General features: G+C 35.2%; 1 protein-coding gene across 3 annotated transcripts in view; it reads right to left on the reverse strand.

Moving 5' to 3' along the window:
* The window catches only part of EYA3 (EYA transcriptional coactivator and phosphatase 3), an 87,441-nt gene that overhangs the window by 16,191 nt on the left and 50,284 nt on the right, over positions 1-20,966 (reverse strand). For all 3 annotated transcript variants that reach the window (XM_016131999.2, XM_016132000.2, XM_036230737.1), the window contains 9 exons: positions 16,900-16,988; positions 15,711-15,894; positions 13,662-13,801; positions 9,604-9,687; positions 8,220-8,309; positions 6,115-6,173; positions 3,726-3,886; positions 1,570-1,684; positions 424-545 (listed from right to left, as the gene is read on the reverse strand). In XM_016131999.2, coding sequence (XP_015987485.2) covers positions 424-545; positions 1,570-1,684; positions 3,726-3,886; positions 6,115-6,173; positions 8,220-8,309; positions 9,604-9,687; positions 13,662-13,801; positions 15,711-15,894; positions 16,900-16,988 — 1,044 coding nt within the window. The remainder of the gene's footprint in view (positions 1-423; positions 546-1,569; positions 1,685-3,725; positions 3,887-6,114; positions 6,174-8,219; positions 8,310-9,603; positions 9,688-13,661; positions 13,802-15,710; positions 15,895-16,899; positions 16,989-20,966) is intronic.

The following is a 20,966-nucleotide window of genomic DNA, read 5'->3' on the forward strand; positions in this document are numbered from 1 at the left end:
AGCCATCATAACGGCATTTTAAAATACATAGTGTAGTCCTTGATTCTTAATCTAGTGCTTTTTCTATTATGCTATACAGTAGCACTTTCTCTGTGAAAAAGAAATTTGTAATGAGATAAAAGCAGATTTCTAAACTAGATATTACATTCTTTCAAGTGTTATAAAAGAAAAGAACATGATAAGTTTTAAGTCCAACAAACCTGGATTTGAATCCTGTTTATATAACTTACTAGTTGTGAAGCTTGAGCAAGCTATATAACTATTAAGCCTGAGCTGCCTCATCAGTAATATCAGGAGAAGATAGCTGTAAGGATTACAGACAAATATAAAGTGTCTAACAGAGGGTCTGGTATATAATAAGTGCATCATAAGCAAGAAACATTATTGTTAGGCCAGTGACAAGAAACAGAAGAGAAACCATACCAATTTTGGTAGCACTATAGATGTTTTCAATAGGAAATATTTCTCCAAGCCCATATAGGAGAACCTTAGCCAGAGCTGGAACCAGCTGGGTTGTAGTGATCAGAACATTCACACAATTCTTTCTAGATAGGAGAAAGAAGGAAAAGAAAAGAAAAAGGTGAAACTAAATTAACCCAGGAGTAAGAATTCACATGGATCTTCTCTTTAGCATCTAATTATTAAAAATTAACCTCAAAGGGCCTAGTATGGTGTTCGTTCAGTTATTGCTCTAATTATCTCGTTTATTTACTTTCCATATTAAAAGGACAGAGATTCTTTAGTGAGCACAGAGCAGCAATTTGATTCTTGCCTCACTTCCCTTCTAACCATTCTAGCTCACTGCACTTAACAGTTACCCCAAACCCATGGTGGTAACTGATACTACTCTCCAGAAACAAATGACAAAGACTTTCACAGTTACAGTGCTATTTCATCTGAATGCAATTCAATCCTTAAATGAGAAGATTTTAGTCCTCTCTACTCTTCACATAATAGCAACGTAGATTCCAGAATACAAATTAATTTCACATTCCTATATAAACTTTATCAAATACCCTTGGTGACATTTTTATTGTTTGCTCTATTAGGCTGTAGATCTGGAATTCCTGCTTTGAGGAAGGAAGCAATAAGGGTATTGGTACAAATATGACTGTTTTTATTTCCCATTATAAGCATCAAGTTGAAATCTCTTATATCTGCTTAACATACCCTTTTCTTTTGAATCCTGCCTTCCTGAGTAGGTTTTGGTACATTTTCTTTGCAGTTTCCTATACTTAGGATATTTGAGATATGTCTCCTATATGTATTCTTTAACGTCATCAGATCCATCTCCTGGGCTGGAGATTATGGGTTACTGAGTTTTAATTTTGTGAGCAAAAAGCAAGAGGAAATAAAAAGGCGTTCACATACAAATATTCTCTTAAAACTCTTAAGGTGTAATGTTAATGCAAAATGACCTTGCCCCCCACCTAACCTAAATACTTTCTTGCTTATTTAAACTCCTCTCACCCCTATCCTAAGCTTTATTTTAGCAAACAGCTTGTCGTGGACTAGTATAGGAAAGAGTGTATATCTGAGAGGATGAGACCTAAAAAACCATTTCCATACCTGGACTGGATAAGAAGTAAGGACTTTAATGCAGTTCCTAACCAGGAATCTGTTAGAACTTCAATTTCTGCTCTTAGTCTTTGCAGTGCTTCCTTTCTCTGGGGACTGAGGAGGCCTTTGGGAATAAAAGTAGACACATTTATCGTTTGATAAACTATCCTTGCTGACACTGAAGAAGCAACTTCTGAATTCAGTTTAGAAATAGTAAGTCACTGAAACACTCTACTGAGCTAATATGTTTCTCTTCTTTGTAAAACCCCAGAGTAACTTACTAAAAATATCCTTTTGACTTCCTTCATCAGAATGTTTTGCTAGGGGGCACAGCCACTACCACACACTGCTCCCACGGTGACTGTGCTTTCACCCCTTTCATACCACATCAACCTGAGATCTGACGTTGAATGACCAACTCTTGTCATTTATTTGTATTGTACGTACTTCTGAAACAACTCCAGTTGATACGAGACTAAAATACTGTTTAAGATCAGACAATTAAGCATAAAACAAAACAGAACTCACCTGATAAGAGCATGTTATCAGACACTTGAGTTATAATATTTAAATAATAAACATGGCCCTCAATTTACTACAGTGAAAAGAAATCCTAGTCTTTTACCAATACTCCATAAAAAGAGAGGACTAGAACAGTATATAATTTATTTCAGACTGATGGTTTCATAATGCAAGCCTAGAATTCAATGACTCTTAATATTTCTGATAAAACAAAACCAATACCTATATGTCACATATGATATACATATAAGAAGATATAATGTCATATACTTAACTAATAATATGATGTGGCACTTTTGTTAATTCATATTTTACAAAATATAGGTAGACATTACTTTTAATATGTTCCCCAGGGTAGGTTCAGGGGATTCTCAGAGGGGGTTATACTACTTTCTTCAGGAAACTAGGTCTAAGCACTCACTGTGCAGAGAAACAATCAGACACTTAAGTTGTATATGAAAACTAACAAAAGAAAGGCCAATGTCTGAGAGATGGAAAGCAAAAAAGTCTTGGAGTTATCAAAAGAAAAAGTATTAGTTCTGAATCATGAGAAAAAATAAGCAGTAAAAAGGAGAATCTGAAAAAAGTAAATTAAATTCCCAAAGCCCAAATGCCCATGATCATTACCTGTTATTGGAAGGCTATGTAACAGGAATGAACTAAACTGACCTTCGAAGCCTGATTTTTCCTTCTGTACCACACTGAAGGCAGCATGGTATGGTAGAAGGGTTCTCTTGACCTGGGGTTATATATCCCTAAGTAGTCTATGGAATCCCTGAAACTTCATGCAACATTTTGTGTGTATGTAGAAGCTTCAGTGTTCACAATTTAAAATATTTTCTCATAAGGGTATATCACTAAAAAAACCTGCATGAATGTAAAGTGCACAGAATCAAGAGTTGGGGGCTATGGAGTTTAGCTGCGATACGGTCACTAACTTGCTGATTCGAACTGGAGGACCTGCTTCCCGGCAGCTGCTTTTATTACCCTCAAGAGGAACGTCAATTTTCTTGAATACAAAATAAGGGATTTAGATTAGCTTTCTAATGTCTCTTCTAATTTGAACAATCTATGGCTGATTAATTAATTTTAAATAACAGAATACTAGGCCTAGTGGCACCTGACATTTGAGATATTTCTGGGCAAAAAGGATTTCCAAGGTCCTCCAAATCACCACACATGGATACTGCCAACCTATAATCCTGGACCTAGTTTTCCACCCACTACAAACCTAGTCATTAGTTCTACCTGACTTGTTCTGATGGTTATATAAATCAGTAAAAAAAAATATATGGTAACCTATTAACTAGTATTTACAGTGGTTGGGACTCCAAAACAAAACACACATCAAACACAACCTACAGAACATATTTCCTTGAAAAAAATATATATATATATTTGTCTAAAAAAAAAAAAAAGCAAGAGAACTTTGTAAAGTTATGCTAAAAGAAGTCCATGAGAAATGCAGAGCTTCCTTCCCAAAAGGTTTCAATCAAACCTCCATGTTTTTTTTTATACGAAGTTAAAATGTTATTGTGGCATAAATTCATAAATGATTGCCAGGGAATTCTAAGGAATTCCTGAAAAAGAAAACAGGAATCAGAAGGAAACAGAAAATTAGAATGGTCGTATGTTACACTTACCACCCACGTTGCTTTTATGCTTATCATAGATTTCTCTCACTTTTCGGTAGCGGAAAGCCAGTTTCCTCATCCAGTCCACACCTCCCTGGACACCCACAGAGGAACCATGGCTGCCACCGCCTCCTGAGCCACTGAAACCATCTGTTGAGAAACTGTAGTTGCTGCAGAGACAGGATAATGAAAATTAAAATCTATACTGCATTGAGTTTTTGGATGAATGCCACTTGGGATTGTGTCCTATTCCCGGCATCTGACATCAAGGCTAAGGCTTTGAAAATCTTTTCCTTTAATCTCTGTATATCAGTCTTTCACTAGTCCTCTATCTCACCCCTATTACTTCTATCAAAGAATGGATGGAGAGGAGGGAAAGAGAGGTAGGAACAATTCAAGAACCAGCAATCGCCTAGAGGTGGGCTTAGGATAGAGCATCTTTTCATTAATGACAGAATATCTTACAGTGAAAAAAAGACTATAACATTTTTTTTATGCACACACACACAATGATTGCAACTAGGTTAAAAAAAAAAAGGTGAAAAAATAATGGAAAGAAATAACCCAAAATAAAAATAATAGTATGATAATGGAGATGTTCTCCTTCAGTGATCTGTTGCCTAGTTTATGAGTCACTGTGGTGGCTTTAGAATATGTCCACAAATTCTTTAACACTCTTCTCTTCTAATTCTGCTCCCGTTACGTATGGACTATATTTGAATGTAAACAGAATGTGGTGGAAGTGATGGTATTAGACTTCAGAGACTAGGCTGGTCTTCCTCTTTTGGAGTATGTGCTCTGAAAGAAGTCTGCTGTCACATAACACTCAAACTGCCCCATGCAGAGGCACGCACAGTGAGCAACCGAGACCTCCTGTTATCAGCCCCATGTGAGGTGGGAAGCAGGTCCTCCAGTTCCAATCAAGCCTTCAGAGGATTTCAGCTTCAGCCAATAACTTGATTTCAATATCAGAGACTCTGATTCAGAACTACCCAGCTAAGTTACTTTCAAGTTCCTGATATACTATAAGATGGTAACTATTTATTGTTGGTCTAAGCTACTAAGTTTTGCGGTAATGTGTTACACAGCAATAGATCACTAATATAGGCATACCTCGGAGATACTGTGAGTTCAGTTTCAGACCACCGCAATAAAGCGAACATCGCAATAAAGCGAGTCGTCCTTTTGCTGGCGGTGGTCTTGCTTTCAAGTCGTAAAAATGCAACATCTGTGGACCACGACAAAGTGAAGCACAATAAAATGAGGTATGCCTGTATAGTTAAACAAGCTGGGAAGAATTAATTCTTCTAAGTTAAGATCTAAAAATGACTGATAGGATTAGAGAAAAGCTGGTTCAATCAAAAGTCAAAACAGAATGAAAAAATGAAAAAAAAAGTCAAAATGAGTTCAATAAGCTTAAGATTCCATATTTAAGAAAATAAAGCTGCCAATGAGTTCAATAAGCTTAAGACTCCATATTTAAGAAAATAAAGCTGCCAAGACCTAAGAGATAATTAGCCACATGTATAAGAGGGAAATGTGGAAATGTGGTTAGCCACATGTATAAGAGGGAAATGAAAATACTAGGTTTAGAGTGAGCCATAAACTGTTTCAGACCTGGCTTTTTCCTTAAAAGGCCAGTAAACTCTCATAAGAATTGTGCTCTCCATGGCTGTGCGATGCACGACATGCACAACTGGACGCTGCTCCCAAAGTGGAACCTTTCCGTTCTTCTCTGCACTACAGGATTAGGACCTTACGAAGTGATATGCCCAGCTCTGCTCTAGATCTGAGAACTCATGGATGAAACAAATTTATGGTAGACACAGGGAAGAACTTTTTGCCTATGAAAAGGGAAAACGTTAAAAGAAATTAACATGAAAAGATGTAGCAGTCTTTTTTCTAAAAGTCTTTAAATATAAGCTAGGTAAATTTTTGGATTGTTCTTAGCTAAGACTACTGGGCTACAACACAGTAGCCGAGAGAGAAATGAGGAGACTGAGCAAACATGTTGCCTCTGAACCCTCCTTGGTTCACTGTGATATAATGTTTAAGACTGTCTTCCACAGGGTTATTCCTGATACTATCAGACCCCTACAACTAGTTTCCGTGGTAAAATTCCTGATGTTTATTTTATCTAGAACTAAGTTTGAAAGCATACTTCTCCTAACTGAAAATCTGGCCAAAGAGAAACTAGTATGTTCCTTCTTTTGGAATGTTTATTCCTCATCCCATCACTGCTACCCATTCTTCAAGGTCATACTCAAATTCTATTGTGCTGAGAAGGCTGCTCCAATGTTGGCAACCATCAGCTACTTCGTCTTTTTTTCCTCTAACCTAGACAGTGTCCTGTGCATAACAGGTGTACTGATGTTTAAGACATCATTGTTTTTATCACCTCAAGTCCTGGCCATTGTCATCAGAAGCCACATCTTCCACATGTACCTGGTCACATTCCTGTTAAAAGACAAAATCATACACTATTCAATCTAGTGAGTAAAAGTACTCTTACCACGATATGTTGTAAAAATACCACAAACAGTGGTGTGATGATGAAATATCTTCCGTTCTGTCTCTCTTATGTTTGGAGGATCACTCTTACCCTCCTTACTGTCCAATTAAAGGCCAAATGCCAAATTCACATCCCACCGCCTTCATGAAATCTTCCTTAATCATCCCAACCCTGTTATCCTCTTACATCAATAGTTCATTTTTCTAACAGCTCATGGGTATAAGCACACACTCCCTTACACTGTTGGGTATATCTATGTTTTACATTAAGACTACAGTTTCATTTGCCTGTAGGCCTCGTACAGTATGACTCGTATCTTACATCTCCTTTGTAATCCTCTAGTCTCATCTAGTGCCCTTATGCAACATGTATCCAATACATTTTTGCAGATGAAACAGATGCTGGTAGAGTGTAGTATCAAAACTGAGAATGACTAAAATAGAAATTTATAAATTCAAACTTGGTACTCAGAAGAGGTTGTCTAAATCAATCTCCTCATGTTCTAAAGGTGAGGTAAAAATATTTCCCAAGGTCATGTAACTAGTGAGTAGCAGAAAGAAACTAGACCAAGCCCATGCTACCAATATTAAATGCTACCCACTGCCTAATTCTAATGGATTCACTCCTCTAACATCACCTAGGACAGTGCTGTAATGTCCACCTGCATCAGAATCCTCTGGGGAAGTTTTTAAAAAATGTATATTCTTGGGTCCACCCCAGACCTACTTGAATCAGAATTTCTGGGAGTGAATTCCTAGAATCTTCATTTTTAACAAGGTCCCCAGATGATTCTTATGCCCCCTAAAGTTGAGAACCACTGACCTGGGGGGCAGGAACACAAATCAGGTCAAATTCTTCACAGAACTTTCAGTCCTGAGTGAGGACTATGTCTAGAAAATCATTACAAATACAATTTGGCAATAATTATCGGCACATAGTAGGTTTTCAATAAATGTTTGCTGAATAAAAATTATGTCTTAACTTATCAACATGTGAAGTTGAGGAAAGATTAAAGCATTGTGGAGCTTCAACAAAAGTACTGGAGTTGAAAGCCCTATTAATTTAATTTGTGGGAAAATCGTCTGTTGAGTAGAACTAGATTGTATTCTAAAGGAAATAGGATTACTTCAGGTTATAACATGCTCTTATTTTACTTTAAAATTTTCACTATTTTAAAAACTAGGTAATACAGGAGGTATACAGTTCAAAATTCAAAAGGACGTGAAGTGACGAATCTGCTCCTTTCCCCCTGTGTCCTAGCAGTGCCATCCCCTCTCCAGATGAAACATCTGTTACTAGTGTCTTGTGTAGGGTCACTGCTTAACTGAGGCCCAGAATGGGGAGATAATCTTCCTAATTTGGGATTCACACTCAGCTCTTCCAACCCTCAGTTCTGAGTTCTTTCCACTACGCATGTTCACCTCAAATGTCAAAGCCAAAAAAATTCACCAAGAAGCTCTCAGTGTTTCACTGATCTTCCTTGCACCTAAGTATAAAATGGTTCTGGACATCAAGGCTAACAAATACATGGAAAATAAGCATGTATAACATACAATGAGTTAGAAACGCCATTTATAGATCTGACAAATCAAAAGACTATCTTTTATAAGGTAAGATTAAAGAACAGTCAAATGTAATTAAGAATACAAATAATCGAACCCACCTTACTAAATTACTTAATATATATGAATAAATTGGAATGTTGGTTTATACATGTTGGTTTGCCTAATGGGCTGGCATTTCCCTTAGAGCTAGATCACTTTCATAACAAAAATCAAATTTTTGAGCCAATAAAATTGAAGGCCAGAACCAAGACTGTGGCAATCTAATTAAGGCACCATTCCTGCAAGACTATATAGGTCTCAAGTAGCTGGCCTCCCATACCCACTCAGTCTAACCACATTGCCTCTAAATACAATAAACACAGGTTCAATAAACAGTTATTGAAGTAAATGTTTCACTGAAGCACAGAAACAATTTAAAATACTTACCTCTAAGTCATTGAAAAATAGATGTGTATCGGCCACTTCAAAAATCATTTCTTCCATAGTTAAACCTGAGCCAATCACTACTGTTGGGTCCTAGAAGACAATAAGAGAAAATTTTGCTTGACTTGGTACTCACAGCACTGGTTCTGATCTTTAAATATTTCTAAACTATTTTGGGTCAAGGACAAGATAACACAGACCACAACAATGCTTCTTTCACTAATGCAATTTCATTCACAGCTATAAGAATCTGAGATTGTGAAAAGTTGAAAATTTCAGTACATCAGTTTCTAAAAAACTAAAGCCACTTTAAAAAACCTAGAAAACCCACTTAAAAACACATTTTTTTTTTTTTGTGGGAAATTCTCTGGAGAATTTCAAACTATTGCTAAAATATTGCTATTGTAACACTCATTATTTTCTCTGCACACATGCCTACATGCACATACGCCTCCGCCCACACACAGTATAACACCAGAAATCAGTTATCCGACAATCTCAATAACCAGGAAATAAGTACACAAAGGCTACAGAGTCAAAATATTTGCAGGAAAAACAATGTACTTAGTTTTTTAATTTTTTCCAATACACTTAGTTTTAAAATAAAAAGCACGTCTTCATTTAGAGGCTGTATGTTATTTTATATACTTTTATAAACAGCCTAGCTATATAGCATATGAGCCTGCCACTCTACATACTAAAAGCCTGTGAAAAGTACTTCGAACAAAAACATTAGTAACAGTAAGAAATAATTGAGAGTAATAAGAGAGCAAAGGAGATAGATATTTTAATAAAATTTATTCATAAAAACTGAAAAATAGGAGCCTAGAGTTAATTTAGTGGAGAAATATATAGACAATAGCTCAAAAATAGCTTGTCTCTCTATTAAAACTGATGCCTATGCTGATGATTAAACAAGTTAAATTCTGCTTGGTATTATTTATTTAATTTAAGAAGGTATATAATCTACTTTAGAAAGATATTTTATATTTTATCTATATTTTTAATTTACATCTCTGGCATATGCTCAGCTAAGTGAAATACTCATTTTGGGCTGTTAAAAGTGACTTAAGGGATAACAAATCAGTCTTTGGAATACGTAACTTTGAGACTCCAGTCTGTTTCAGCATCATTCTCATACTTTGTTTATATAAAATAACACTCTCAAACAACTTCAGTTGTAGCACTCATCCTAGATCTAGTCTCTAGCTTCATCATTAACTCTGCCTGACCATAAAGCCTACTTGGTACAAGCCTCTGGTAAAGTTTAACATGAAAAGTGAAAAGCCAACAGGGTAAGACAGAGGCAGAGTGAAAGTGATTTTCGTTACCTGACCATATAGCAGGAGAGGCACAGTTACAACAAAGGAAGAAAGACTCGAATTACCTTTCCATACTTCTGGGCATAGGATCCAGTAAGAAGAGAGTGGAAGATGATGATGGTTTCATCCAAGTCCCACAGAAATACCCGCTGAGAGAGGAAAATACAAAAAATAATGAGTGAACATCTTTTCTAATCACAATGGAATGAATCAAGAAATCAATAACAGAAAGAAAACTAGAAAATTCACCAACATGTGAAAATTTATACAAGCTTATATAACCAAAAATCAAAGAAGAAATCACAAGTGAAATTAGAAAATACCTTGAGATGAATGAAAATAAAAATACAACAAAACGAAATTTGTGGAATGCAGCAAAAGCGGTGCGAAGAGGAAAATTTACAGCAGCAATCTAACTATACAACTTAATGAACTAGGAAAAGCCAGCAGAAGGAAGGAAATAATAAAGTTAGAATGGAGATAAAGCAGAGAAAGAATAGAGAAAAATCAATAAAACTAAAAGTTGGTTCTTTGAAAGTTCTACAGAATTGGCAACTTTTAGCTAGACTAAGAAAAAAAGAAGAGTCAAATTTCTAAATTCAGAAACAAACATATTACTGGTTTTGCAGAATTAAAAAGGATAAGAGAATACTATGAGTACTTGTACACCAACAAATAACTTGGACAAAATGGACAAATTTTTAGAAATAAAGTGCCAAAGCTGATGCAAGAAGAAATAGAAATTCTAAATAAACCTTTCAGTGGTAAGGTGGTTGAATCAATAATCCAAAATATCCCCAAAAAGAAAAGCCCAGGATCAGATGGCTTCTGTGGTAAATATCACCAAAAATTTAAAGAAAAATTAATATCAATACTTTCTAATCTCTTCCAAAAAGCTGAAGAGGAGGGAACACTTCCTAACTCACTTAAAGAAGCTAGCATTACCCTGATACCAAAGTCAGATAGGAAAACTTATTTTGCATCAATGTTCATAAGTATGAACATACTTATGCAAAATCCTCAACAAAATACTAGCAAACAAAATTTGGCAGCATATTAAAAAAAATATATCATGACTAAATGAGATTTGTTTCCAGAACATAAGGATGGATCAACATATAAGAATGAATCAATGTAATAAAGCACAATAATAGAATAGAGGGAAAAAATCCACACGGTCATCTCAATTGATGCAGAAAAAGCATCTGACAAATCAATACACTTTCATGATAAAAATACTCAATAAACTAGGAATAAAAGGAACTTCCTCAACACAATAAAGGTCATATATAAAAAACCTACAGCTAACATCATACGCAATGGTGAAAGACTGGAAGCTTTACTCTTGAGATCAAAAATAAGATAAGCAGACCTGTTTTCACCACCTCTATTTACACAGTACTGGAAATTCTAGCCAGAATAATTTGGCAAGAAAAGGAAAAAAAGTACCCAATTGGAAAGGAAGAATTAAAATTATCTGTTTGCAGATAACATAATCTTGTACGTAGAAAACACTAAAGAACCCACAAAAAATTGTTAGAGCTAATAAATGAATTCAGAAATCAGCTGTATTTCTATGCACTTGCAATGAATAATCCTAATGGGAATTTATAAAACCAATTCCATTTACAATAGCATCAAAATACTTAGTAATAAAGCTAACTGAGGAGGTGAAAGACTTATACACTGAAAACTAAACAACACTGCTGAAACAAATCCAAGATGAGAGACCTAAAAAAATAGAAAGACATCACATGTTCATGGACAGAAGACTCAGCATTGTTAAGATAATACTACTCAAAGCAATCTATAAAATCAATGCAACTCTATTAAAAACCCAACAGTGTTTTTTAAAGAAATAGAAAAACACATTCTAAAATTCATATGAAATCTCAAGGGATCCCAAATAGTCAAAATAATCTTGAAAAAGAACAAAGCTTGAAGATTCACACTTCCTGATTTCCAAACTTAAAACAAAGCTACATACAGTAATCAAAACAATGTGATATGAGCACATAAGGATAGTCACATAGGCCAATGAAATAGAAGAGAGAGCCCAGAAATAAACCCTGACATATATGGTCAATTGATTTTTTTGAGAGGGATACCCAGACCATTGAATAGGGGAAAGGAAGTTCTTTCCAACAACAGGTGCTGGAAAAATTATATATCCATGTGCAAAAGAATGAAATCAGAGCCTTACTTTACACCATATACAAAAATTAACTCAATGTGAATCAAAGATCAAAATTTAAGAGCTAATACAATAAAACTCTCAGGAGAAAACATAGGTGAATATCTTCATAACCTTGTAGTCTTAGGTATAATACTAAAAGCAAAAGCAATAAAAGAAAAATAGAACTTTGTCAAAATTTAAAACTTTTGTTCATCAAAGGATACCATAGGGAGAGTAAAAAGACAATCCACAGAATGGGAGAAAATAAATATCATATATAAGGGATCAGTATCTGGAATATATAAAGAGCTCCTAAAACTCAACAATAATAAAACAAACAACTCAATTAAAAAATGGGCAAGGGATATGAACAGACATTTCTCCAAAGAAAATATACAAGTGGCTGATAAACAGATGAAAAGATTTTCAATATTATCAGTCATTAAAGAAATGAGATACCACTTCACATCCATTAGCTATTATCAAAAATATGATAAGTAAGTGTTGGTGAGGATGTGGAGAAATTGCAGCACTGTTGGTGGAAAGGTAAAATGGTGTACCCACTATAAAAAACATTTTGGTGGTTCCTCAAAAACCTGAACCTATGGTAAATATGATCCAGCAAGTCTACTTCTAGGTTTATATCCAAAATAACTGAATAGAGGGTCTCAAACAGATACCTGTAATGTTCATAGCAGTATTATTCGTAATAGCTCAAAGGTGAAAAAACCCCAGTGTCCATCAAAGGATGAAAGAATAAACAAAATGTGGTACAGACATAATGTAGAATATTATTCAGCCTTAAAAAGGAATGAAGTTGTAATGCATGTTACAATATGATGAACCTTGAAAACATTGAAATAAGTCTGACAAAAAAGGATAGATATGTTTGAGCCTTTTATATCTAAAATAGGCAAATTCAAGAGACAGAAAGTAGAACAGAGATTCCTGGGGGCTAGTACAAGTTGAGAATGGGGAGTTATTGCTTAATGGGTACAGAGTGTTTGTTTAGGATCATGAAAAAGTTCTAGAAACAGATAGGGGTAACAATTAAACAACACTGTGAATATATTTAATGCCAATGAATTACACACTTAAAAAATGGTAAACATTATATTTTACCACAATTTAAAAAAATGAGTGTGTTCTCAGTTTTTCCCAGGAAATATATCAGAACTTTAAATTTTCTTTCTTTATTTCTTATTTTTCCCCCTAAGAACAAAGGAGAAGAGAGGCTCCAAATCCGGCCTCAATTTACCTATGTCTCAAGAATACCTAGCAATGGACTCATTTTTAAATACAACTTTTCCCTCTTATTAAATGATTATATTATACGAAAACTGAAAACAAGAAAACCAAAGGATTAATATCAAAACTTCACTATTATTTGTATTTTGTATAAATTTTCTAGTCTTTTTAATAATGAAGCCAAATGAATGCTCATAGTAAATTCCTACAGTGCTTAACCACATTATAAATTAGTGTAAATCTCATTAATAAGTTATCAGATCTGGTTGTATGTTTCACAGAAACTTGGCCTAAAGCACTCTAGTCCTCTCATTTTGAGATTTTTAAATGGAGAATAGCATGACATTACTTGTGACACCACCCTCTGCTTTATGAATACGATGCATTGTTCTTTCTGTTCTCCTCTGGAATATAGGGAACAGCTTGTTCTTTCCCTTAAAAAGTTATCTGGCTACCCAAACCCAGAAAAACTTTTCTGAAGCTTTTGGTAAAAGCATCTGGAGTGATATGGTAAGTTATGAGCATAGAGAAATGTGTTTTCACATTTCTCTTTTCACTTGGCCAATTCAGTTTCTCTTGCTCAGGAATTAAAAAGCATATGATATAGAACCATATTATCTCATGTGTTTCAGACATGTTCGATAAACTTAAGAAATGAGAAAAAAGAAGTAGGTTTCTCAAATGAGTTTCTTCCCATACTTCCAATTCACTATCCTGTGAAGAGCTTGCATCAGCTTTCCTCTTGCCCCGGTTCTTGCTAGTCATGTTTTTCCTGGCCTGGTCATCAGCATCTTTACTTGATGTAGTCTGAGACAAAGATGGGCTTGTAGAAGGATCTCCTGGAAAGGAAAAGCAAGACATTTATTGCGAGTAGTCACAAGCTGCAAGAACCAGACCCAGGAAGAGGGTCAGCAGGTTCTCTGCCCTTAAGAATCAAATTGCAGGGATGAAAAATGGAAAACCAAACTTTATCTAAGCAATTTAGGAATGTAAACATAGGCACTGAGCATCAACAGCTCAAAAGATCACAAAGAGAGTTAGAACTAAAATTTATACACCTGCCTCTCCATGAAAGAATACATCTATGAAGTTGTTCTGCTGCCCCACCCTGCCCAAGCTTCTAGATCAGTTTCTCAACTTGGCACAACGGACATTTTGGGTCAGATCATTTTTATTGTGAGGGCCTGTTCTGTGCATTGTAGGATGCAGGTTAAGCAGTATCCTTGGGCTCTACTGGATGCCATTAACAACCACACAGTTTGACAACCAAAAATATTTCCATATGTTGACAAATGTCTAATGGGTAGAGGGGGTGCACAATGTGAAATTGCCTATAGCTGGAAAAGGCTGCTCTAGATCCATTTACCAATTTAAAATAATATACAGAAGGCAGCACTTCCCAATGAGGATATAATCAGCAAAATACAGACTGGGAAATGGATAAACAACCCTGTTTCTTCAATAAATAAAGTACGAGGGAGAATTTATAAAAGGAATGGGAGAATTTATAGGTTAAGACACACAAAATAGATATCTACTAATCACAATGCACGAACTTTACATGGATTCTAATTTAAACAAACTGTAAAAAGAAAAAAGAAACTTCTAATGTTTATGATAAAACTAGAAATATGAATACCTTTTGGTATTTTACAATATTAAGGAATTACTGTTGAATTATTTTAGATGGGATAATGAAACTGTGGTTATGTTAACAGGTATTTATCTTTCAGAGATACAATGTCCAGAATTTAGGGAGGGAATTAGATGAAGTACAGTTGGAACAAGCTTGCCAATGAGTCCTTAATTATTGAAGATGAATGATGGAATAATAAGCATTCATTGTACTATTCTGACAACTTCTATGTCTGAAATTCTCTGATTAAAAGGTTAAAATTGTTATAATGAACAATGATATTTAGAGAAATAAATTCAAAACTAAGGCATGTAATAATTTCATGTACATGTAATCATTTCAAAGTTACATAAGTCTGAAGCAGTGACCACTTGTATGTCCATTTACTTAGAAGACTTAAAGGCAAGATGCACAGAAAACTGCTTTAGTTGATGTAAAGCGCTGTTTTTAAAAATGCATCAGTGCTAACAACAATAAAGTTTTTCCTCATGTTACATGAAATGACGGCAAACCACCAAATTTTCATAGAAAATAGAGATCAATAAAAAGTATATGCATGCTTACTGCATGTGTGTATAAAAACCTTGTCATTTTTTTTTTAACCTGGGCATTGTAATTTATAGATACATTTCAAAACTAAATATAGATTTAAACTTGTTAAATTTTATGTATTTCTTTGGGGGGAAAGGACTATAGCTTTCTTCAGAATCTTAAAGGTACCCACAACACAGAAAAAGTTAAGAACTATTGCTCCGAGGCTGAGCGAAAGTCCAAAATATGGATAAACTAAAACTGGAGTCCTCCAACTTTCATAAAATATACCATGATTCTAAAGTTCTCTGTGACGATCATGTTAAAGCTACAGGGAGGGCGGAGTGGGGGTCATAAATACAGTCTTTTCATTCTTGGTATTGTCCCGTTCACAGCATCTGGTATGACACTTAGCCTGTCAATGAATGACTCATCATGGTCTGGTTCCAATGTTTAAATACTTCTGAGAGGGAAAGCCAATAGCATGGTAATAGCAACTTAGAACAGAAGAAAATAATCTTCATCATCACCTGTTGGATGAAGTGCCCTTAAGCCAAAGTTTTTAGAACCGTGGTGCTTACCAGAGGAAAGTCTCTGTGCTACGGGCGCAGGTACCATGACACTAGGCTTCTCCGTCTGGTATGTGGTTGCTGCTAATGTGGTACTCTCAGCATCACTGTTAGTTTGGCCTGTGACTCCAAAGCTGGAGCTGGGGTAGCAGGCCTGGTATTGATTCTGACCGAGGATAGTGTAGGTGGGATAGTCCTATAGGCCAAAGGGAATTAGGGAAGAAAACAAGAATCTTAGAAAAAGCATAATATTAATTTTGACACAAGAGATTTTCATGTCCCTCTTATTCATAATTATTTTCCTAAAACATTAATTTGACTTCTCATTTACCTGTCTATATCTTCCACTTAAACTAATGATTTTCAAAATACTTTCTGTTGGAAATCTAAAAATTGAGAGGAATTGTCTCAAAGGTGGTCTTTGGAATGAGAGGAAGGCTAAGGGGACAGGGTCCCATGCACTCTATATACAATGTCCCTTTTTCTACTATAAGAGCTCTGTTTTTTTTTTCTTTCTATTTTATGTACTGAATTTCTGAGTAAGTCTCTGCATGGAATTCTCGAAAGAAAGATTCTACTCTTTAAGAAATTTATAAACCACTGCACTACATGGTATTATTTCTACCAGAAGAGCTTAAACAAAAGATAACATATCTTACATTTAAAGTTTCCTAGTTTAAAAACTGAATATCTCTTTCTTTTTAAAAGAATCAAGTTTTCTTTAAAAATGAAGTTTCTTTAAAATATTCTTAAGAAACTTTTGGTGGTTTCATGGACACAGACGTGTCAAAACTAAATAAAGTGGAAGCAATATTTGGTCTGCAAATATTTATTAGGTGCCTTTAATGTGAGTGCCAGGCATTTTTCTGAATTCTAGGAACATATAAGTGAACAAAATAGAAAAATAAATCCCTACCCTTATGGAACTTTTAGTCTAGAAGGGGCAGGGTAGGAGGTAAGGACACATAAACAAAGGAGCAGATAAAAACCATATCTGCTTGAGAGGCTTAGCAGAGAAATGACAAAAACTGGATGGTAGCCTGAGAAACCATCTAGGATCCTACTTCTCAGGGCATCCAGAGAAGGGTCTCCATAGCCCATACTTGTTGTTTCTTAGATTGGCAAATTGACCATGGAAAGAACAGAGGAAGAGCCAGTAGATGAACCATACCAAATAGGATGAACAAAAGTATTATCATACCTGGTTTGAGATGCTGGAAACTGCTGCTGTGGGAATATTGGCAACTGCAGATGAAGTGGGTGGTATCAGGCTGGCATTTGTGCTTGAAGCTAGAGGATTGAGAGCAATATTAAGCAATATTAAGGATATTATGTAAAAGGCTAGAAGAAATTGAAAGTATATCTTAAGTAAATAGATCTACAAGGATATAAAGAACATTAACAAAGGAAACAAATACTGGTTTTGTTCTTTTGTAAGTTATACCCTAATTTCGACTTGATTAGATAGAACAGTTCAAAAATTTTCCTGTTTCAACTTGAGTCTTCAACTATTCCTATTAAAGTCCCAGAAAGATACATATACAATGCACTGGGGTTCATACCAATGATACCAATGAAATTAAAAGCTAAACCAATGACTGCAGTCCATCTTCTCCAGCAGCTGAAAATGACTCACCTGTAACGTGGTGACAATCAGTAGAAACAAGAGCTTTGGTAAATACACATATAAATACAACACTGTGATTTATTGTCACTTGCCCCAAATTGCCTTTCCTGATACAGTATAATTACTTTGAGAGCTGGTCCTCCAAATTCTAAAGTGCTGGAGTTGCTTCTTGAGTGCTACTCAAATAATGGATTATTAATGTGGATCAACAAACACCATGATCCAGAATTGAATGATTTTACTAATGAGTTTGGAAAAACTCAGAAAATATTCAATATTTTTCTGGCCAGGTAAAAATGTACTCTGACTCTATAAACTAATTAGGCTGTCTGTCCTGGGATAAGGAATGTGGGTTAAGTTTTTCATACCCTTGTACCACAGATTTCACCTGGGTTTTAATCAAATCCTCAGTGACTAGTATTTGCCACAGAGAGTTGTTTCAAGTGGACAATGTAACTGTGATTGAGTACTGGTCTTGAATTTCTCGCATTCGCATATCAGAAGCACACTTAGCCATGGTTCCCACTGCAGTCACAAACACCATAAAGGTTCAACATCAGGTAGACTTGACTATCTGACTACTTAGTCCATCAGCCAAGAAAGTCCTCTAAAGGGAAAGTTAACAGGAAAACCTCCATTAAGAATAGGGCAGGTAAACAAATCCAGTAGAAACCTGAGAGTGCTGGTCAAAATCAGAGGGAATTGTTTGTCCCTTTTCTCCAGGGTGCTCCGCTTAGAAGAAAGTATAGAGGAAATTAAGGTAAATTAGATATAAGGAGCAGCCACTACTGTAATGTCAGCTTTCAGATGAAGACGTGGGACAAAAAGAGTTAAAGTAATTTGTCCATAGTCATGGAGCTAGTTGTAGATATACAGTCAAGATGACTGGGATTTCCCAATTCTCCATCAGTTGCAAATGTAAAAACAAAAGCAGCAGCAATAATATATGCAACAAAAGGTACAAATTTAGAGGATGAAAAAAAAAAAAAACCTCAAATGGTAACTCCAATTTACATATACATAAAGGCTATTAGCTCTCCAAATGCTAATGGCCTGGCTAACTGTTTTTGGATAGTCTCCACTCCTGTTTTGACAATGGAGCTGTAATATCATAGAAAGACAAAGCTTCTGAGAACCATGCCCCACTTGAGGTCCACCTAATACCATCTAATCAGAGAGCTCTAATCAAAAGGCTGTGGTTATAAAACTGAGAGGTATAAATGAATTAAGTGACATTGCCCCAAAGCTGGAGGGTTAACCTGAGGGTTAATGGCACATAAAAGTTGGTGCAAGATTTAGTTTCTACCCACACCTTTAATTTTACATTTGTTTCTTCACCACCTTTGCTCACCTTGGCTTTCAAGTTACTCAAAACAAGAGAGGCTTTCTCACAGAAGGACCTTTCCAACACTGCTCTCTGCTTGGACTGTTCTCTCTGGCCTGTCCTCTTTGTTCTCCCAGGATGATGGCTCCTCCTTCTCAAGAGACTCTCTCAGACCCCTCCATTAAAACTCTTTTCTTGTTTTTCTATTCTTTTTTCCTTCAGAGCACTTTTTAAAATCTATATATTGCTTGTTTTCTATCTCCTCCACCAGTCTGTAGGTTCCATGAAGGCAGAATCTTATTATTTTATCCATTACCTGGCAAAGCGCTCGACCTACAGTAGGTGATGTTCCATAAATACCTGTGGGATTTGTGAATATCTTATATACATGTATAACTTGTAAAATTTATGTTTAGCATGTCAAGGTCATCGAAAACAAGGAAAGTCTGAAAAATTGCACAGTCAAGAGGAGCCTAAAGAGACATGACAATTAAATAAAACGTGGTATCCTGGATGGGATTCTGGAACAAAAAAAAGGATATCAGGTAAAAACTAAGAAAATCTGAATAAACTATAGACTTCTTTAATAATAATAATGTACCAATATTGGTTCAATAATTATAACAAATGTTCCATTTCAAGGTAAGATGTTAATAATAGGTGAAACTGTACAAGGTAGGGAATATATATAACTGTATTATCAATTTTCCTATACATCTAAAACTATTCTAAAAAGTAAAATCGATAAAAAACCAAATCTGGTCAATGAAAGAAGATTGTGTATTGCCAACACCAGAGCCCAAACATATTCATTAAAAATCAAGGTTGAATTAAAATTAATTTTGAAATTTCCATAATTTTGCCACTTAAATATTAATCATTTAAACCATCTCAACTGAAGAAAATAATCAGAAAATGGGCCACATACTAACAGACACTCTAGGAAAACACTGATATAAGGAACCTGATCTACTTAATCCAAGGGTTTTCATGAGTACTGAGGTATAAATTAAAGGTTTTGATGAGAGTTGATCAAGGCAGAAATGGAATTTGGTTTGGAAGAGGGGTCACTGATGTTTTGACCACTAAAAAAAATTGATATAATTGATATAAAAAAATTGATATATTCTGCAGCATGACTGGGTAGTTAGTTACACAGGGGGGAGGAATAAGTCCTGGAGAGCTAAGATGAATTGTTCATGCTAAAGAAAATGAAAGGGGGGGAGGGGCAGAGAGTGATACTGACAGTGGAGAACCCAGGTAATTTAAATGTGCCAATAATACCCATAATTCATGTTAGCCAATTGTTTCAACTTGTTTACTACCAATTTTTTCTTCAGAATAAATGGGAAAAAAAGGGAAAAAATCAAAACTTAATGGTGAACTTCTTAAAAAAAATTTTTTTAAAAATTTGAATTAGTTGATATTCAATTTGGTGAACTTCTGTCTTAATTTCTATCCTTTGCCGAAGTTCTAATAAACAATAAAATGGACCAACAGGTTAACCAGAAAAAAAGAAGAAAATTTTAAATATTTGCCAATACAAGTTCTCAATTATGGTAGCGTTGGTATCAATACCATGACTTCAATAGTGAAAATCATAAATATTGCATTCATGCTCTGGGGTCTGGCTGCCCAGTTTAATTATTTGCTAACTTTGTAAACTTGGGCAAGTCACTTTGCTTTTCTGTGTCTTATGTTCCCTTTAAAATGGGATTAATAATAGTACTTTCCTCACACATATGTTTTGAAGATGACACGAGTTACACCTATCTATTGTTTAAAACAATATTAAGAACATAGTAAGCACTTAATAAACATCAGCAATGATCCTTATTAGCAAAATGGAGGGAAACTATCCAAAGGGGAAAAAATATATTAACAGATAAATTAGTAGTGCTTAATGGAGTTTAAAGGATATTTTTGTGACCCTTTTAAAGCAATGAGTCTTAAAAGACCTCTAAAGGTGATTCCTCTTGCTCTACAAGGAGGAAGAAGTAAGATATTAGGTTCCTCAAATTCAAGACACAACCACAGAGAAGTGGTGTTTCTACACCTTGGGAGAGGGTTATTAATAATAAAAATTTTTTAAAAAGAGAATCCCTTGCTTTTCTTTCATGACCTAGTTGTAGTCATCAGGGATATTTCTGTTTAGAGGGACTTGGAAGCTAGTTCTGCTTATAGTTGGACTTAAAAGGCCTACTAACATAGAGAAATACTTTATAAAAATGAAAGAGGGCAGAGAAGAAAACAGACAAAGTCATGTTCTTGTTTTTTCCCTCTTGGTTTATTCTCTTTTCAGAAATACAGAAGGGGG

The sequence above is a fragment of the Rousettus aegyptiacus genome, unplaced genomic scaffold (genome assembly GCF_014176215.1).
Source record: "Rousettus aegyptiacus isolate mRouAeg1 unplaced genomic scaffold, mRouAeg1.p scaffold_m13_p_1, whole genome shotgun sequence".
Lineage (NCBI taxonomy): Eukaryota > Metazoa > Chordata > Mammalia > Chiroptera > Pteropodidae > Rousettus > Rousettus aegyptiacus.